The sequence below is a fragment of the Chiloscyllium punctatum genome, chromosome 8 (assembly GCF_047496795.1).
Source record: "Chiloscyllium punctatum isolate Juve2018m chromosome 8, sChiPun1.3, whole genome shotgun sequence".
NCBI classification, from domain to species: Eukaryota; Metazoa; Chordata; class Chondrichthyes; order Orectolobiformes; family Hemiscylliidae; genus Chiloscyllium; species Chiloscyllium punctatum.
This window is the reverse complement of record NC_092746.1, coordinates 104,405,352-104,424,588: the sequence shown is the minus strand read 5'-3', so window position 1 is coordinate 104,424,588 and position 19,237 is coordinate 104,405,352. Positions and strand designations below refer to the sequence as shown.

The following is a 19,237-nucleotide window of genomic DNA, read 5'->3' as shown; positions in this document are numbered from 1 at the left end:
ACAGCAATGAACCTTTTGAAACTAGATGACACTTCATCAGAGCTTTGAAAAGTCATCTAGACACAAAACGTTAGTTCGTTCTCTTTCCACAGAAATCTACCTGAACTGCTGTGATTTCCAGCATTTTTTGTTTTCGGTACGGATTCCAGTAGCTGCAGTAATTTGCTCCTACATTGCTGAGAGTATTAAGCCAAACTAGGTAAGGATGACAGTTTCCTTTCCTAAATGTCATTAGTGACCGAGATGGATTTTTTTTTTGCCAATTGATAATGGCTTCATGGTCACCATTAGACTCCTCATTCCAGTGTTTTTTTATTGCCTTCAAATTTCACCATCTCCTGTGACCGGATTTGAACTCAGGACCCTAGAACATTTCCTGGGTCTCTAGGTTAACAGTCCAGCAATAATAACACTAGACTACCACCTCCCCAAGGTGTAATAGGCTATGAGGGACAGACTGGAAAAGTGGAGTTGCAACATCAACCAGTTGCAGTGATCTCATTGAATCTGGAAGAGGCTGGAAGGGTTGAATGGCCTACCTTTGCTCCAAAGTCCAGTGTTCCTAAATGCTTGAGGTGAGTTTTAGAGAGCAGGACCATTCAGCCTTAATGTATGGCCACTTGGAGTGGAGTAAAGAATTCGAGGTTTGTTGCTGGAGGAGTGAATGCGGCTTTAATGAATACTAGATGACTGACGTTATTAAGGTTAGCTAAGGTGAGGTAGTGGAGGGATTTGAGATAAAAGATGAAAACTTCCACCTCAACTTGCAGGCAGTTTCTGGGCCTTTGAGAGAATGGGAGCACAGGGTTTAATGTGAGCGAGCATTTGGCCTATAACAATTCTGATCAGTTGAGCAGGTTTGAGTGACCAGTATTATAATGTTGCAGAAGTCTAGGCTTTTATTCCCACTTTCCCTGGCCCATTGGGTTTACTCTAGATATCAATAATCTAAGACACTTCTAACAATGGGATGTACCTTTTGGATGTAGGTTTGCTCACTGAGCTGGAAGGTCCATTTCCAGACGTTTCATCACCCTACTAGGCAATGTCTTCAGTGGGCCTCGGGTGAAGCACTGCTGATAATTCCTGCTTTCTATTTATGTGTTTAGGTTTCTTTGAGTTGGGGATGTCATTCCCTGTGGTGAAGTCACTTCCTGTTCCTTTTCTCAGGGGGTGGTAGATGGGGTCTAACTCGATGTGTTGGTGATAGATTCCGGTTGGAATGCCATGCTTCTAAGAATTCTCGTGCATGTCTTTGTTTGGCTTGTCCTAGGATGGATGTGTTGTCCCAGTTGAAGTGGTGTCTTTCTTCATCCATATATAAGGATACTAGTGAGAGAGGGTCATGTCTTTTTGTGGTTAGCTGGTGTTCATGTATCCTGGTGGCTAGTTTTCTGCCTGTTTGTACAAAATACCATGCAAGGACTGTAACAAACACTACATTGGACAAACAGGCAGAAAACTAGCCACCAGGATACATGAACACCAACTAACCACAAAAAGACGTGACCCCCTCTCACTAGTATCCTTACATACGGATGAGGAAGGACACCACTTCAACTTGGGCAACACATCCATCTTCAGACAAGTCAAACAAAGACACACACGAGAATTCCTAGAAATATGGCATTCCAACCGAAACTTTATCAACAAACACATTGAGTTAGACCTCATCTACCACCCCCTGAGAAAAGGAAATGGAAGTGACTTCACCACAGGAAATGACATCACCAACCCAAAGAAACCCAAACACATAAATAGAAAGCAGGAATTATCAGCAGTGCTTCCCCCGAGGCACATTGAAGATGTTACCTAGTAGGGTGACGAAATGTCTGGAAATGAACCTTCCAGCTCAGTGAGCAAACCTACATCCAAAACCTCAACCTGAGCTTTTTTGTTCATTTTGTTTTCATTTAAACCAACACAGCAAATGTTAGCTAATTTCAAACCTCAAAAACCTGAACTATTGACTTGGTGGAGAGGGGTAATCTGAACACTTGGCATTTCAACTCCTGCATCACCCTAAGCTGGCAGTTCTGGTCGTTGATAGAATCAAGGACAGAGGCAGCTAAATGTAGTCATGGCCAAAACAATACTTTCATAAACTAATAAATTCTTGATTTATACTTGCATCAGTTTTCACACTGCATAACACCATCAGCACACCAGAATTTCATGAAAGTCAGGAGGAGAGATGAGTATAGTGGCAATCATTAAGGAGAGGGTGCTGGGGAAGCTGAAAAGTCTGAAGGTGGATAAATCACCCAGACCAGATAGACTACACCCCAGAGTGATCTTTCAGTAATCACTGGAGTCAGGGATTACTAGAAAATGGCTAACACCCCTGTTTAAGAAGGGAGGGAGGCAGAAGACAGGAAATTATAGGTCAGTTAGCTTGATCTCGGTCATTGATAAGATTTGAGAGCCCATTATTAACGATGAGATTATGGAATACTTGGAAGTGCATGGTAAAATAGGGCTGACTCAGCATCACTATGAAAAGGGGAGGTCATTTTGACAATCTGTTAGAATTCTCTGTGGATTTAACAAGCAAATTAGACCAAGAAGAGCCAGTGGATGTAATCTATTTGGATTTTTTTACAGAAGGCCTTTGTTACAGCTGTGCAGGAGGATGCTGAATAAGATGAGATAAAGGGGCCTTGTCAGAATGGCCCAGGGGCCAGTGTTGGAACTACCACTGTTAATCTGGACCACAACATCGAAATTAACGATCAGGACGAAGGAACTGAGGGCATTGTTGCTAAGTTTGCAAATACCACAAAGACAAGTCTTGAGAAAGCAGGGAGACTCCAGAAAGGACTTGGTCAGGGTAGGAGAATGGACAAGGAAGTGGTAATGGCACACTTTGTGAGTTTATGCACCTTAGTCGGAAGAATAGAGGTGAACAGGGAAAAGCTTCAGAAATGTGAAGCACTAAGGGACTTGGGAGTCCGAGTTCAGGATTCTCTTAAGGTTAATATGCAGGTTCATTTGGCAGTTAGGAAGGTAAATGCAATTGAGCATTCATTTCAAGCGGGCTAGAACACAAGATCAGAGGTGTACTGCTGAGGCTGTATAAGGCTCTGGTCAGACCGCATTTGGAATATTGTGAGCAATTTTGGGCCCTGTATCTTTGGAAGGATGTGCTGGCATTGGAGGGGGTCCTGAGGAGGTTTACAAGAATGATCTTGAGGACAAAGGGCTTGCTATAGGACAGGTATTGACTCTATGTCCATAACCCATGGAGTTTAGAAGGATGAATGGAGGGATTTGATTGGTCTGAATAGAGTAGACATGACGAAGCTGTTTTCTTTAGGTGCGACTAGGACCCAAGGGCACTGCCTCAGAATAAAGTGGCGGCCCTTCAGAACTGAGATGAGGATGAATTTCTTCAGCCAGTTAATCTGTGGAACTCACTGTTTCAGAGGTCTGTGGAACCCATGTCATTGAGGGAAACCAAGCCAGAACTAGATAGGTTCTTGATTGGTAAGAGAGTCAAGGGTTTTGGGTAGAATGGGATGGATAAACATATCTGCATTGATCTAATGGCAGAGCTGATTCAGTGGGCTAAATGGCCTAATTCTCCTCCTATATCGTATGGTCAAAGAGTCATACAGTCTGGGAAGAGACCCTTTGGTCCAACCAGTCCATGCTGAGCATCATTCCAAACTAAACTAATCGCGCCTGTCTGCTCCTGGCCCATATCCCTCCAAAACTTTCCTTTTCATGTACTTCTTCAAATGTCTTTTAAACTTTGTAATTGTACCCTGTCCGCCACTTCCTCAGCAAGTTCATTCTACATTTGAAGCACCCTCTGTGTGAAAAATCTTATGATTTATCCAAGCTAAGATCCAAGGTATGCAACCTGAATATAAAGCTCACTTTTAAAGATGCCATTACTGTACATGGAGTGATTGGTCCTTGCTTCCTGATACGTCCAGGAGTGTAGTCTGTACAGGGAAGGACAAATTCAGAAACCAAGATATACCTGAACTAACCATCTAGGCAGAGGAAGAGGTTTATTGCCTACATTTGACAGGTAACAGCAGTTGCTGTTAGTTTGATGAGGACATAGGATAAATGAGGAGGATAAAAAGCAACAGCCACGATCATATGATATAAATTAATCCATACTCCTAATTAATCTTGATGAAATACTGTCTTTGATCTGAATAAATCTAAATAAAAATCTTTGTCTTTTCTCTTGATCCAGGCCTTATTCCTGGTGGGAAGATAAAGTTGATCCACAGCTCTTCTATTGAGGTGAACAGGTAGGCTCAGGTGGCCCAATTCTGTGACAATGCACACTGGTTATGCAGTTGATCTTACATTATTTGAGGTATGCACTTCAGGCCTGTTGATTCCTTAAGCATAGATGGGCATGCCAATTATAAACTTGCATTCTTTTCACAAGCGTCTGTTGGAAAAAACTCATTTAAAATTAGCTTGGCAAGAATAATAATCAGCCAATATAGAGTATTTCATCTTGAAGGGAAGTGTTACATTTGGGTGATGTAAATTTATTTTGCCTGCTGCCTTTATTATCCTGGTGAAGCCAGACAGTGAGACTAATGGTGTCCTCCTGTGTTGTAAACCTCTAGATTTTATTGATTAAAGCTTCAGTAATTACAATTGCATCCCTTTTATAACTTCAAATTTAAAATTATTTGGACCAGCTGCCATGTTTATTTTAAGAACATGCAGCTTTTTGTTTTTCTATTCATTGTTAAGTGAATATTGTCTGGCACCTCCTCACTCACTCCTCAAAATTCAGTTTTTAATGAGAAATTTCCCCTTCCCTGAGTACAGACAGATTGAACGTAATTATTTATTAATACCCTGTTTTATGGCCCTACCTTCCCAATAAAAATGTTTAAATGGAACAGCACTACATTTGGTTTATTGCATATATAATTGAACAATCCTGCACTGTTCTTGGCTTATTTTTCTTCACCTGCTTAACTTGAAAAGTTACTCAACTATTAACTTATTGAATGCTCTTTACTTCTTGAAAGTTGGAGATCGTGAGGACTACAGATGCTGGAAAGTCAGAGTCAATAAAATGCGGATCTGGAAAAAGCACAGCAGATCAAACAGCATCGGAGGAACAGGAGAGTTGATGTTTTGGGCACAGCCCTTCATCAGTACAGATGAAGGATCTTGCCCGAAACAGTGACTCTCCTGCTCCTCTGATGATGCTTGACCTGCTGTGCATTTTCCAGCTCCACATTTTTATCAACTTTTTGAAAACCATTTGGTTTTCTCTCACTTTACTTTCAATACTTCTTCTAAAGTACATTGACCTCTGAGAGAGAGGAGGGGGACTGATGGTAAGGTTAACTTGCGGATCACCGTGTCTCAAAGCGAGGGGCAAAGTCAATTTTCAATGATGCAGGAATTGAAGCAGTAGAGTTGCATTGTTGCATCGCAAACTGGTCATTCTGCCAACTGAACTAAGTGATAGAAGGTATTTTGCTTGTTTTGGTTTGAAAAAAAATGGAAAATATGTGAAAAGAATGAGCATTCCTGAATTAGTTTTGAACTTGTTTCTCTCATAATGGACTACTGCATGCATTTTCATTCTTCAACTCTGCACTTCATTCATGCTGATCACTTATTTCTTAAGATAACTTTTTGCTTATATATTTTTAATCTATCCTTATACAAATTAGCTAGAATTTAAATGAAGTTGTTTCGATCATAGCCTCCAGCTTCCAGGATACTATTCCAGGATATTGATACTATTTTTCTGTTGTGTCTTAATCAGCTTTCTCCCAAGAAATCTTATGCAGCTAGGACCTCCTCGGACTCTGAGTATCAGGTTTCTGCCTTCTGATCCTAATCATTTCTTTATTGGAACAGATACTGTGAGTAATTGTAAAAATAAGTGCAGTGCAATGTTTTGTAATACAAATTGAAACTTCTTCCTTTGCACTTGCTGTAGACATATCTTTTGCTTCTTTGTTTTTTTAATCTCGCCAATCGCCAATTCCCCCCAGCCAAAAAGGGAAAAAAAATGGTTAAGACTAAAATTGGGCCCTTGAAGACAGAAACAGGGGAAAATATTACAGGGAACAAAGAAATGGCAGAAGAGTTGAATTGGTGCTTCAGATCTGTGTTCACTGGGGAAGACACAAGCAATCTCCTAGAAGTAACAATGGCTGAAGGACCTGAACTGAAGGGAATTTATATTTGCCAGGAATTGGTGTTGGAGAGACTGTTAGGTCTGAAGGCTGTGAGTCCCCAGGGCCTGATGCTCTACATCCCAGGGTACTGAAGGAGGTGGCTGTAGATATCGTGGATGCGTTGGTGATTATTTTCCAGAGTTTGATAGATTCAGGATCAGTTCCTGCGGATTGGAGGGTGGCTAATGTTGTACCACTTTTTAAGAAAGGAGCGAGAGAGAAAGCAGGAAATTATAGACAAGTTAGTCTGACCTCAGTGGTGGGAAAGATGCTGGAGTCTATTATAAAGGATGAAATTACGACACATCTGGATAGCAGTAACAGGATAGGACAGAGTTAGCATGGATTTATGAAGGGAAGTCATGCTTGACTAATCTTCTTGAATTTTTTGAGGATGTAACTCTGAAGATGGGCAAGGGAGATCCAGTGGATTTATTGTGCCTGGACTTTCAGAAAGCCTTTGATAAAGTCCCACATAGGAGGTTAGTGAGCAAAATTAGAGCTCATGGTATTGGGGCAAAGTGCTGACTTGGATTGAAAATTGATTGGCTGACAGGAAACAGTAGTGATAAACGGCTCCCTTTCGGAATGGCAGGCAGTGACCAGTGGGGTACCGCAGGGATCAGTGTTGGGACCGCAGCTTTTTACAATATATATTAATGATATAGAAGATGGTATTAATAGTAACATTAACAAATTTGCTGATGATACAAAGCTGGGTGGCGGGGTGAAATGTGAGGAGGATGTTCGGAGATTACAGGGTGACCTGGGCAGGTTAGGTGAGTGGACAGATGCATGGCAGATGCAGTTTAATATGGATAAATGTATGGTTATCCACTTTGGTGGCAAGAACAGGAAGGCAGATTACTACCTAAATGGAGTCAAGTTAGATAAAGGGGCAGAACAAAGGGTGTTCTTGTACACCAGTCAATGAAGGCAAGTATGCAGGTACAGCAGGTAGTGAAGAAGGCTAATAGCATGCTGGCCTTCATAACGAGGGATTGAGTATAGAAGCAAAGAGGTTCTTCTGCAGCTGTACAGGGCCCTGGTGAGACCGCACCTGGAATATTGTGTGCAGTTCTGGTCTCCAAATTTGAGAATTGACATTCTGGCTATTGAGGGAGTGCAGCGTAGGTTCACGAGGTCAATCCCTGGAATGGCGGGACTACCTTACACTGAAAGACTGGAGCGACTGGGCTTGTTTACCCTTGAGTTTAGAAGACTGAGAGGGGATCTGATTGAGACGTATAAGATTATTAAAGGATTGGACACTCTGGAGGCAGGAAACATGTTTCCGCTGATGGGTGAGTTCCGAACCAGCGGACACAGCTTAAAAATAAGGGGTAGGCCATTTAGGACAGAGATGAGGAGAAACTTCTTCACCCAGAGAGTGGTGGCTGTGTGGAATACTCTGCCCCAGAAGGCTGTGGAGGCCCAGTCTCTGGATTCATTTAAGAAAGAGTTGGATAGAGCGCTCAAGGATAGTGGAATCAAGGGTTATGGAGATAAGGCAAGAACAGAATACTGATTGAGGATGATCAGCCATGATCATAATGAATGGTGGTGCTTGCTTGAAGGGCAGAATGGCCTACTCCTGCACCTATTGTCTATTGTCTATTCAGTCCATCCTGTATTCCACTTTATTACATATTTTCCTTTTGTCCATGTTCTTTTGCCCCACACTCTGACCCAGTCTGCTCAAAACCTATGTATGAACACACCAATTAGGAGCAACAGCAGTCCACTCAGTCCCTGAAGCCTGCTTCTTCTTTCTGATGACTGCACGTTCCCATTGATCCCCAATAATCTTTCACCCATTTGCTTATGAGGAATCTATCCACCTCTACCTTAAAAGTTTTTAAAGATTCTGCTTCCACCATCTTTTGAAGAAGAAAGTTCCTTCTATGATAAAGGAAATGCTCCTCATCTCAACCTTAAAATGTATTATATTTATAACTTTTTCCTGTTCTAATCAAAGGTCACATACCTCAAATGGTTACTCTGTTTTTCTCTCTCCACAAGTACTGCCAGACCTGCTGAGTTTGCCAGCATTCTCTGTGTTTATTTCAGATTTCCAGCATCCTTTATTTTGCTTTTGTTTTGTCTAATATGCCTATTTTCCACAGTGTCTGTTTTAATTCACCCTCTGGACTCCATTGTTTTACTTACTAAGGTCCATTATATAGACAATGAAAATAAGTTGAAAATAAGTTAGAACAGAACAAAGCATCAAATATGAAAGAAAAAAAAATCAATTTATTATGTTTTGTTAGTGTTAACCAGGCTATATCGTTTAGTGTATTGCTTTACATTTTGTTATTTAATTGACAAGGCACAGCCATAGCACTAGAAGATCCCCTATGAAGAGATTCTGCTCTTATCAATCTGATTTTTGTTTGATTCTTTTATTCTGTTCATTTTTGTCCATTTTCCTTAAATTTGATTAACTCGAACTCAGCTGATTCTACTGGTCCTCATATCTTTAGCTGTGAGCTGGAGATTTTCTTAAACTTGTTTGATACTGTACTAAATAGAAACTGACATTCTATGGAAATGAAATGGAAAAGAAAATCAAGCTTTGAGATCAGTATTAATAATAGCATATTTGGTATAATTATTTCTATTCCCTTAATAGGGTCTTGTGAGTCATGGTACACGTCATGGCTTGCAAGCAGCGCCAAAGCTGTACAGATTTCAAATAAACGGTTCCAGACCAGTTCAAGTCACATGTATTGATTTCTGTCATTTTGGCAAAACACTGTTCCTGGTAAGTATCTTAGCAGTATGGATTTGATTTACTCAAATGCTCATTATTCTCATTTCTGATGCCTTAATGGGGAATGAAGGATGATTGTTTTTTTTGTCCCTGTTCTGGAGTATTATCATTTTTAGGATGTGTTATCCCATTCAGGTCATTAGCACACATCTTTATACATGAACTTGACACACAAAGTATTACTAACTTTTTAACATTGGGTGTGTAACCATAGGTTCTAATCCTGGTTTTGCTAAGCTTCAGTATTCGGTAGCGTTAATGGGGAAAGCGCTGGTGAGTAGGAATTGTGACTAGTTCTAGTTATAACACAGCTTGTTGTAAGGCACCAGTCTCAGTTGGCTTCAGCCTCCTTGGGTTGTTGTCAAGATGTCAGCACACGTCTCATTGCTACTTTATGTTCATTTGTTAGAAACAAGTAAGGTTGTTCCTATTCATGACCTCAGCCTGGATGGGCACTGTGACATGGACTGAACAGAAATCTTAACACAGATCCTCCCCTTTGAAATTATGCTATTACTAACTTTAGCAAGTAATAACATTGATGGACTCCTATCGCAATGTCAAATACAGATTTAATAGGCATTGAAGATAAATGTGATCCTTTTCATAATTACATTTTATGATTTGTTATGTGATATTACAACCTACCTGGCATTTTAGATACATAACAAAGGTTTATTCATTAGATATAATATAATCAGAACACTGCTTCTGCAATTGAAGAGATTGTACAAGTAGAGAACTCTTGAAGAATTAAAGTAAATTTATATCATAACATATTGTGGATTCATATAAGAAAACTAGAGGGCCTGGATAATGGGTCAGTCAGTCTTTCAACACAAGGATATCTGAGATCAATAAAAATATAACTGTTGGTATGTGACCTTATCACAAAGGTCAAAGATATTGTTTAAAAGTCAGAATGGTTGAAAATACTGTTTGTGATGTTGCCTTGCAGGTTGGGTGCTCAGATGGAACAATTAGACTGCACTCAGTGACAACTGAGCTCCCTGTTATTCAGTGGAATGAAAGCACTCAGGGTAGATCAATCCAGGCTGTATTATGGGCATTAACTCGACCTAGCATGTTTTTCGTTCTTGACGTGTCATCTCATATTTACGTATGGGATTTACTGCAAAATGTTTCCAAACCTGTTGCAGAGGAGAGCCTTCAGTCTGATAAGTAAGTACAGTGATTTAATTAATACAGAAGCTATAGCTCCATTTCTGGTAACTGTACTTCAAAGTTGTGTCATGCTATTCACAGTGTTGTTTATTAAGAAGATAGAAAATGCTGGATAGCTTATTTTTTAAACAGAATTGAAGTGGTGGTTCAAAGTTCCTGCTATGTTACTCTTGAACCCGCACTATCAACTGACTCCTGTCTGTGAAGATGAGGGCATGGAGTAGGGTTAATATCTAGAACTCAGTGTTTCAGTTTGTTCTGAAAGATCACATAGATGAGGGAGAGAATTTTTCCTGTGGGCTTCATGACCCACCATCAGCTTGAAATAAGGTCCAGGAGCCTGCACTACTTAGGAAACAGTCAACCGACTGTGATTTTCCACAACTTGGTCAATTAATGGTCAGAGAGCAGGCGAACTGCCCAAGTAAGGACTGTGGCTCGATGCAAAGCAGGAAAACTAATAGATGTCTTGGAAGAAGCAGAGGATGCCTTTTCAGGTTTGTGAGACAGAGGACATCTCCAACTTTCTTAATTTTATAGTTAGACTGTCTTCAGCAGTCAGACCATCATTTTAGATTAGATTAGATTCCTTACAGTGTAGAAACAGACCCTTTGGCCCAACAAGTCCACACCAACCCTCCAAAGAGTAATTCACCCAGACCCATTTCCCTCTGACTAATACACCTAATACTATGGGCAATTTAACATAGCCAATTCACCTGACCTGCACATCTTTGGGAGGAAACTGGAGCACCCAGAGGAAACCCATGCAGACACAGTGAGAATGATGCAGACACAGTGAGAAATTGCAAACTCCACACAGATAGTCGCCCGAGGCTAGATCTAATCTGGATCCCTAGCGCTGTGATGCAGCAGTGCCACCCCTTAGTTTTGGGGTTGGCTGTATGGTGTGAGCCTCTTCACAGCACAGCCCGGGAGGGCTTCCAGTCTACCTGGACCATTGTGTCCTTCTTCCAACTCACCCACCACCATCACCATCATCATCTGCCTCCAAGCAGCTACTGTGTTCCCAGATGCTTCCTGGGGTGTGGCGTCCCTTACTGTGTCTTTAATAGCTCAGTCGGCTACCTGCACTTGACATCCCTACCCGTTTATGGTCTCCTCTCTAAAATTCAATCCAATGATAAGCTCATCAGAAACGGCGGAACAGACTAACATCTTCCCTCTATGGTCGTGATATTAGGGTAGAGAGGTTTCATTTTGTGGGATTCCAAAACTAGGGGCTATAAAATGACCAATAAATTCAAAGAGATTTTAGGAGGTCTCTTTTACCAAATAATGGTTAAGATGTGGATCATGCAGTAACAAGGAGTAGTTGGGGAAACTAGTTTTGAAACATTGAAGGGAAAGGAATAAAACTGGTTCTATGACAACACTGACTTATGAACAGAAACCGAATTGTTTGGGACAATAATCAGTGAAGTTCAGAAGAATGTGGGGAGATCTCGTACAAACCTGTAAAATTCTAATAGGGCTAAACAGGGTACACATGGAAAGGATATTCTCAATGACCAAGGAGTCCACAACCAGGGTCACAATCTCAGGACAATGGGTAGGCCATTTAAGAATGAGATTGTGAGAGATCGTTTCATCCAGTCAGTGGTTGAATAAATGGGTTGAGGACAGAACTTTGAATGTTGTTCAAGAAGGAGTTGGATATAATTGTTAGGGCAAAAGGGATCCAAGGGTATGAGGAGAAAATAGGAATAGGGGACTGGGTTAGCTGGTTAGTCACAATCATTTTGAATGACAGAGCTTGCTGAAAGGGCTGACTAACCTACCCTTGCTCCTATTTCCAATCTAATAGAGGGCTATGCTGATAAAGTTGAAAAGTGTGGTACTGGAAAAGCACTGCAGGTCAGGCAGCATCCGAGGAGCAGGAGGATCGACGTTTTTGGCTTAAGTCCTAAATCAGGAATGTGGGCATGGGGGAAGGAGGTGAAAGATAAATAGGAGGAGTGGTGGGGCTGAGGGTAAGGTAGCTGGGAAGGCAATAGATAGGTGGAGGGTGATGGTGATAGGTCAGGTAGGACAGTTCAAGAGAGCGACGCTGAGTTGGATAGTTGGATCGGGGATGAGGTGGGAGGGAGGGGAAAGAAGAAAACTGGTAAAATCGACATTAATGTCGTGTGGTTAGAGGGTCCCAAGGCAGAAGATGAGGCGTTCTTCCTCCAGGTTAGGATTTGACAGTGGAGGAGGCCCGGGACCTGCATGTCCTGGGTGAAGTGGGAGTGGGAAATTGAAATGGTTGGCCACAGGACGGTGGGTTTGTTAGGTGCATGTGTCCCAGAGATGTTTCCTGAAACATTCTGCAAGTTGGCGTCCTGTCTCACTGATGCAGAGGAGACCACATCGAGAGCAACAGATCCAGTAAATGAGGTGTTTGAATATGCAGGAAAATATCTGCTGGATATGGAAGGATTCTTTAGGGGAAGTGTGGGCACAAATTTTACACCACCTGCATCAGCAAGGGAAGGTGCGAAAGGTGGAGGGTGGGTTGGAAGGGGCGTGGACCTAAATGTTGACCATTTGGTCCTCTTTCTGCATTATACATTCTGTATAATTATCCAGCAAACTGTGTAGGTCCCAAATATGCTTCCTGTTTCAAATATATTATGCTTGTTTTATTGATTACTGAAAGTGACTGACCATGTCCATTGTTAAGTGTACTATAATTGGAAATCTAACTGAGTGCATATTTCTCCTCATTTTCTTGCAGTGGAATTATTTGTATAGATTTTCCCTGCTGTGCTTTTGTCTATTTGCAAAAATTGTGCTTTTCTTCTGTAAATCCATGTCTTTTATACATTTTAGTTAGATTTTTCACATTTCTCTTCTGTTAGTTCTGCTCATAATGTTTTTCAGCAAATGTTACAGCAATTACATATTTATGTTTCTGAGTATGCATGTAATGGTACCTTTGTTTGTATGTAAATCTTTGTTAAAGTCTCTGATACGCTAATACCCATATGATTGGATTTTCTAATGATGGAGCTTTTCCTGCAATATATAAAAGTCTCCATTTCAGTAGTTAAATTTTACTCTAGTGGCAAATTGACATTTTACAAAAAGTTAATAATTTTGTTTTATATTTCTGAATCTTATACAGAGATTTTCTTACTTGTACTCATTATGTAAATGAAAATGCATGGGCTACCCATTATATTCAATAGTTTATTGTCTGTGTTCTGGAATGTTTGATATGTTTGTGCCCTTTCAGTTAAATATAAGGCTTGTTCACTAAATATTGTTCTATTTGTCACCCTCTCCCCACTTCATAGAATAACAGCTATAGCTATTCTTGGTGATCCAGAGAAGCCAAGTGCATCTTCAGGCCTCATGTTGGCAAAGCAGTCTGGAGGAATTGAGATTCAGTATCTAATGAAGCAATGGTCAGAGCCTCATCTAAATGAATTGGAAACATTGCACTATATTCTGCAGAAAATTGCATAGAATTGTGTACAGACTCTGAAAAGAACTCTGCGAGTTCATCAACTTGCCCATGATAATGAGTTTGTAAATGTCCTATTTTTTTCTACAGTCAGCTTTTTTTGTAAAAGTTATTTATAAAATGTCATTATATATTCATTAGAGTACATCAGACATATAAAGTATTTACAAAGTCCCCTGATTTATATGTTGTTTCTCCTTCATATATATAGACATGCAAATACAATATATTTTGTAGCTCATTGAAGATACCAGACTGGGTTTGAGTATTCTTTTCTCTGTTGTAGGTTATCAGGAAGTTAACATTATTAATATGATTTCAAAACTTTAAGAATCCACATAGCTATTAATAATAGATTGCAACACCAGTGATAGAAAGTACAATATTAATGATAGGTAATAACACTTGTTTTTATTATTCACGTGTAGTCCTGTACATGTGATTTGATTACTGAATATAGAATTCAACTGCCTGTTATATAACTCATGATATTCACCGTTTGGGGTTGACCAAGTCCACGTACCAGTCAGGTAAATTGTGTATTTCTAACTCACATCTGCAGAGTTTTCTTTTAATAGTAAAGGCAGAATATTGAAATATAGAGGTAAAGTATTTTCTCAATTTTATTTTCAGTCTTAATTTTCTAAATTACACATATAGTTATTGGCTTGTTAAGCTGATAAAAATCCTCATATTGTAACTCACTACAAAAATGCAAAATGTACGATTTTTACAATGTTGTATTTATCCTGGAAGCTAAATTCAGGGGCTAAATAGGGGCTCAGTTGTTTTTAATATATATTTGAATACATATATTATATTACAGAAATTAAGAAAAACTTACAGATTATTGGTATAAATAATTTCTTAAACATGATTCTCAAGACAAATCCTGTGATAGCTAGTAGATCATCATATAGATCTAATATCCAGCCAGCACAGCAGTTCCATTGTAGGTGTGAATGTCAGGGTAAGTTCAGCAACAAGGTTATACAAATGTTTTAGTTCCCATGGTGGGCAATCCAGGGGAACCATTTTGAACAAACTGGGAGAAACTGAAAGAATTTTCAGAGTTTAAAATACTTTTCAGAAGATCCTACTACTTGGGAGAAAATTACACAGGTATGGTTTACTCATAGATATTTTCATGCCGACACCAGGATTCCATCTGAAAGCTCAATGCCGGAGAATAGTACATGGTGCTCCATGAGCCTCATTTTTGATTTCCCTACTGCATTTGGTTTCTTAATTTTTCATTGCTGTTGCCCTGTGACGTTTGCTGTAGTACATTTCTCATGTTATCACTAGTGCCAACACATGGCGATAGATGCAGTGAGTGCAGAAAAACACTCTCAACTAAAAAAAATGTTCTGTACATCAGAGGAAATTGAGTAGTAAATTATATTTCAAACCCACACTGTAACTCAATTCAAACAGACTTATTCTTACAATCTGCATCATTTAGGCAGAGACTATGGATCTAGAATTGTTCTTCAGTCGTCAAATTTAAATATAAATTAACAATATTTTGTTTAAAAAATAAAGTTTACACAAAACATGAAAGTAGTTTTGAAGAATACTATTGTTTATTGTAAACATTTGTGAGGGACTCAAGCAACCCATAAGACCCTAAGACATGGGAGCAGAAATTAGGTCATTCATCCCATTGAGTCTGCTCCACCATTCAATCATGGCCAATAGGTTTTTCAACCCCATTTTCCCACTTTCACGCTGCAAGCTTTGATCCCCTTGGCAATCAAGAACTTATTTATCTCTGTTTTAAATATGCTCAATGACCTAGCATCCAGGCTTCTGTGGCAATGAATTCCACAGATTCTTAATTCTCTGGCCAAACAAGTTTCTCCTTATCTCCGTTCTAAAGGATCTTCCCTTTACTCTAAGGCTGTGCCTTCAGGTCCTCCATTTTCCTGCCAGTGGAACTGTCTTCCCAACGTCCACTTTGTCCAGGCCATTCAGTATTCTGTATGTTTCAATTAGATCCTCCGTCATCCTTCTAAACTTCATCTCGTCCCAAAGTCTCAAATGTTCCTCATATCTTAAGCCTTTCATTTCTGGGGTCATTCTCATGGGCCAATACATCCTTCCTGAGATTTGGGGTCAAACATTGCTCTCAATATCTGTACTACATCTTTCACTCCTCAATATAAAGCTATGTCGCTCGTGCTAGCCATCACCATCCTCGGAAAAAGGCTCTCATTGTCCACCCGATTTAACCCTCTGATTATTTTATATGTCTCAATTAAGTCACCTTTCAACCTCCTTCTCTCCAATGAAAACAGCCTCAAATCCCTCAGCCTTTCCTCATAAGACCTTCCCTCCATATTAGGGCAACATCCTAGTAAATCTCCCGTGAACCGTTTCCAAAGCTTCCATATCCTTCCTATAATGCGGTGACCAGAACTGCACATAATATTCTTAAGTGTGGCCACACCAGAGTTTTGTACAGTTGCAGCATGACCTCGTGGTTCCAAAACTCGATCCCTCGACTAATAAAAGCTAACGCACCATATGCCTTCTTAACAGCCCTATCAATCTGGGTGGCAACTTTGAGGGATCTATGTACATGGAGTCACACTGAAGTAACTCTTCTTCATCCGTGAGCTTAAGTAGTGAATGGAGAGTTGGCTAGCCACCTAACATGGGGTGGCACGGTTGCTCAGTGGTTAGCACTGCTCCCTCACAGCGGCAGGGAGCCAAGTCTGTGTGGCGTTTGCATATTCTCCCCATTTCTTCGTGGGTTTTCTCTGGTTGCTCTGGTTTCCTCCCACAGTTCAAAGATGTGCAGGTCAAGTGAATTGGCCAAGCTAAAGTGCCCATAGTGTTCATCGATTTGTAGATGAGGTATATTAGTCAGAGGTAGATGTATAGAAATAGAGTAGGAGAATGGCTCTGGGTGGGTTAATCTTCGGAGGGTCAGTGTGGATTTGTTGGGCCAAAGGGCCTGTTTCCACACTGTAGGAATTCTAGGACACAGATCTCTCTGCTCATCTACATACCAAGAATCTTACCATTCGCCCACTACTCTGCATTCCTGTTACTCCTTCCAAAGTGAATCACCTCACACTTTTACTGCATTAAGCTCCATTTGCCACCTCTCAGTCCAACTCTGCAGCTTATCTATGTCCCTCTGTAACCTACAACCATCCTTTGGCACTATCCACAACTGTAACGACCTTTGTGTCGTCCGCAAATTTACTAACACATCCTTCTATGCCTTCATCCAGGTTGTTTATAAAAATGACAAACAGCAGTGGAACCAAAACAGATCCTTGCAGTACACTACTATTAACTGAACTCCAGGATGAACATTTCCCATCAACCAACACCCGCTGTCTTCTTTCAGCTACCAAATTTCTGATACAAATTGCTAAATTGCCCTCAATCCCATGCCTCCATATTTCGAGCAATAGCCTACTGTGGAGAACCTTATCAAACATTTTACTGAAATCCATATACACCTCATCAACTGCTTTACCTTCATCCACCTGTTTGGTCATCTTCTCAAAGAACTCAATAAGGATTGTGAGGAACAACCTACCCTTCACAAAACCGTGTTGACTATTCATGATCAACTTATTCTTCTCTAGATAATTATGAGTCCTTTCTCTTGTCACCTTTTCCAACACTTTACCCACGTCCAAAGTAAGGCTTACTCGTCAATAATTGCCAGGGTTGTCTCTATTCCCCTTCTTAAACAAGGGAGCAACATTTGCTATCCTCCGTCTTCTGGTACTATTCCTGTACATAATGATGACATAAAGATCAAAGCCAAAGGCATGGCAATCTCCTCCCTGGCTTCCCAGAGAATCCTAGGATAAATCCCATCTGGTCCAGGGGATCGATCTATTTTCACACTTTTCAGAATTTCTATCACCTCCTCTTTGTGAACCTCAATCCTATCTAGTCTAGTAGCCTGTTTCTCAGTATTCTCCTCAACAACATTGTCTTTTTCCAGTGTGAATACTGACAAAAAATATTATTTTACTGCTTCCCCTATCTCCTCTGACCCCATGCACAACTTCCCACTACTGTCCTTGATTGACCCTTATCATTGTTTTTACCTAATCTTACTCTAATCATTCTTTTATCCCTTATATACCTACAGAAAGCTTTAGTGTTTTACCTGATCCTATCTGCTAACAACTTCTCATGTTCCCTCCTCGCATGTCTTGGCTCTCTCTTTAGGTCTTTCCTAGCTACCTTGTAGCTCTTAGTTGCCTTTACTGAATCTTCTCATCTCATCCTAACATAAGCCTTCTTCTCCCTCTTGACAAGACATTCAACTTCCTTAGTAAACCATGGACCCTGTGTTCGACAGCTTCCTCCCTGTCTGACAGGTACACACAGTAGCTGTTCCTTGAATATGCTGCACATTTCTGTTGTGCCCATACCTTGCAGTTTCCTTCCCCATCCTAAATCTTGTCTAATTGCTTCATAATTGCCTTTCCCCTAGCTGTGGCTGTTGCCCTCTGTGTGTATACCTATCCTTTTCCATCGCTGAAGTAAACATAACTGAATTGTGGTCACTATCATCAAGGTGCTCACCTACCTCCAAAGAGAACACCTGGCTGTGTTCGTTACCCAATACCAAATCTAATGTGGCCTTGTCCCTTGTTTACATACTGTGTCAGAAAACCCTTCTGCACGCCATGGGCAAAAACTGACCCATCTAAAGTACTTGAACTATAGTATTCCCAGTCAATATTTGGAAAGTTGAAGCTCCCCATAACAACTACCCTGTCACTCTCGCTCCTATCGATAATCATCTTTGCTATCCTTTCCCCTACATCTCTGAAACTATTCAGAGACCTGTGGAAAACTCCCAACATGGTGACCTTTCCTTTCCTGGTTCTAACCTCAGCCCATACTACCTCAGTTGACGGATCCTCAAATGTCCTTTCTGCAGCCATGAAACTGTCCTTGACTAAGAATACCACACCCCCACCTCTTTTACCATCTTCTCTGTTCTTACTACAATGTCTAAATCCCAGAACTTGCAACAGCCATTCCTGTCCCTACTCTATCCATTTCTCTGAAATGGTCACAGGTACCGACCCATGCTGCAAGTTCACCCACCTTATTCTGGATACTCCTGACGTTGAAATAGACACGCTTCAAATCTACTTCTTGCTTGCTGGTGCCCTCTTGCGACCCTGAAACCTTATTACGGACCTCCCTACTCTCAACCTACTCTATACTTGAACTACAATTTAGGTTCCCATCTCCCTGCTGAATTAGTTGATTTCTGAATTTTCTCCGCATTTAGAAAATGCCTCTATTCATCTTCCCAAAGTGCATGACCTCACACTTTCCCAAGTTGTATTAAGGGCCCTTGGGGGCTACAACACTGCTTCTGCTTTCACTATGCATTTTGGGGAAACCAATCATTGCAGTTGGTTACTTTAAAATAAGTTGCAGACTGTTACTTTCAAACTGGTACTGGCTCATTGAAAAATTATGAGTCTGGGATACAATAATTTAATCTATACAACAAATGCAAGCCTTGTGCTTTTCTGGACTGCATATGTTATACAAATATTTTTCAAAATAATTAGCACTTTCTAATGTATTTTGCTGCAAGTTTGAAAGTAGGTAAGA

General features: G+C 40.5%; 1 protein-coding gene across 4 annotated transcripts in view; it reads left to right on the top strand.

Moving 5' to 3' along the window:
* Positions 1-15,135, top strand: part of dync2i1 (dynein 2 intermediate chain 1) — a 104,797-nt gene extending 89,662 nt beyond the window's left edge. For 3 of the 4 annotated variants that reach the window (XM_072576192.1, XM_072576191.1, XM_072576190.1), the window contains 5 exons: positions 4,214-4,271; positions 5,768-5,867; positions 8,821-8,952; positions 9,920-10,143; positions 13,449-15,135. In XM_072576192.1, the coding sequence (XP_072432293.1) occupies positions 4,214-4,271; positions 5,768-5,867; positions 8,821-8,952; positions 9,920-10,143; positions 13,449-13,620 (686 nt within the window). In that variant the 3' untranslated portion in view covers positions 13,621-15,135. The remainder of the gene's footprint in view (positions 1-4,213; positions 4,272-5,767; positions 5,868-8,820; positions 8,953-9,919; positions 10,144-13,448) is intronic. The other variant, XM_072576193.1, reaches the window with a different exon arrangement.
* Positions 15,136-19,237: the final 4,102 nt, after the last annotated feature.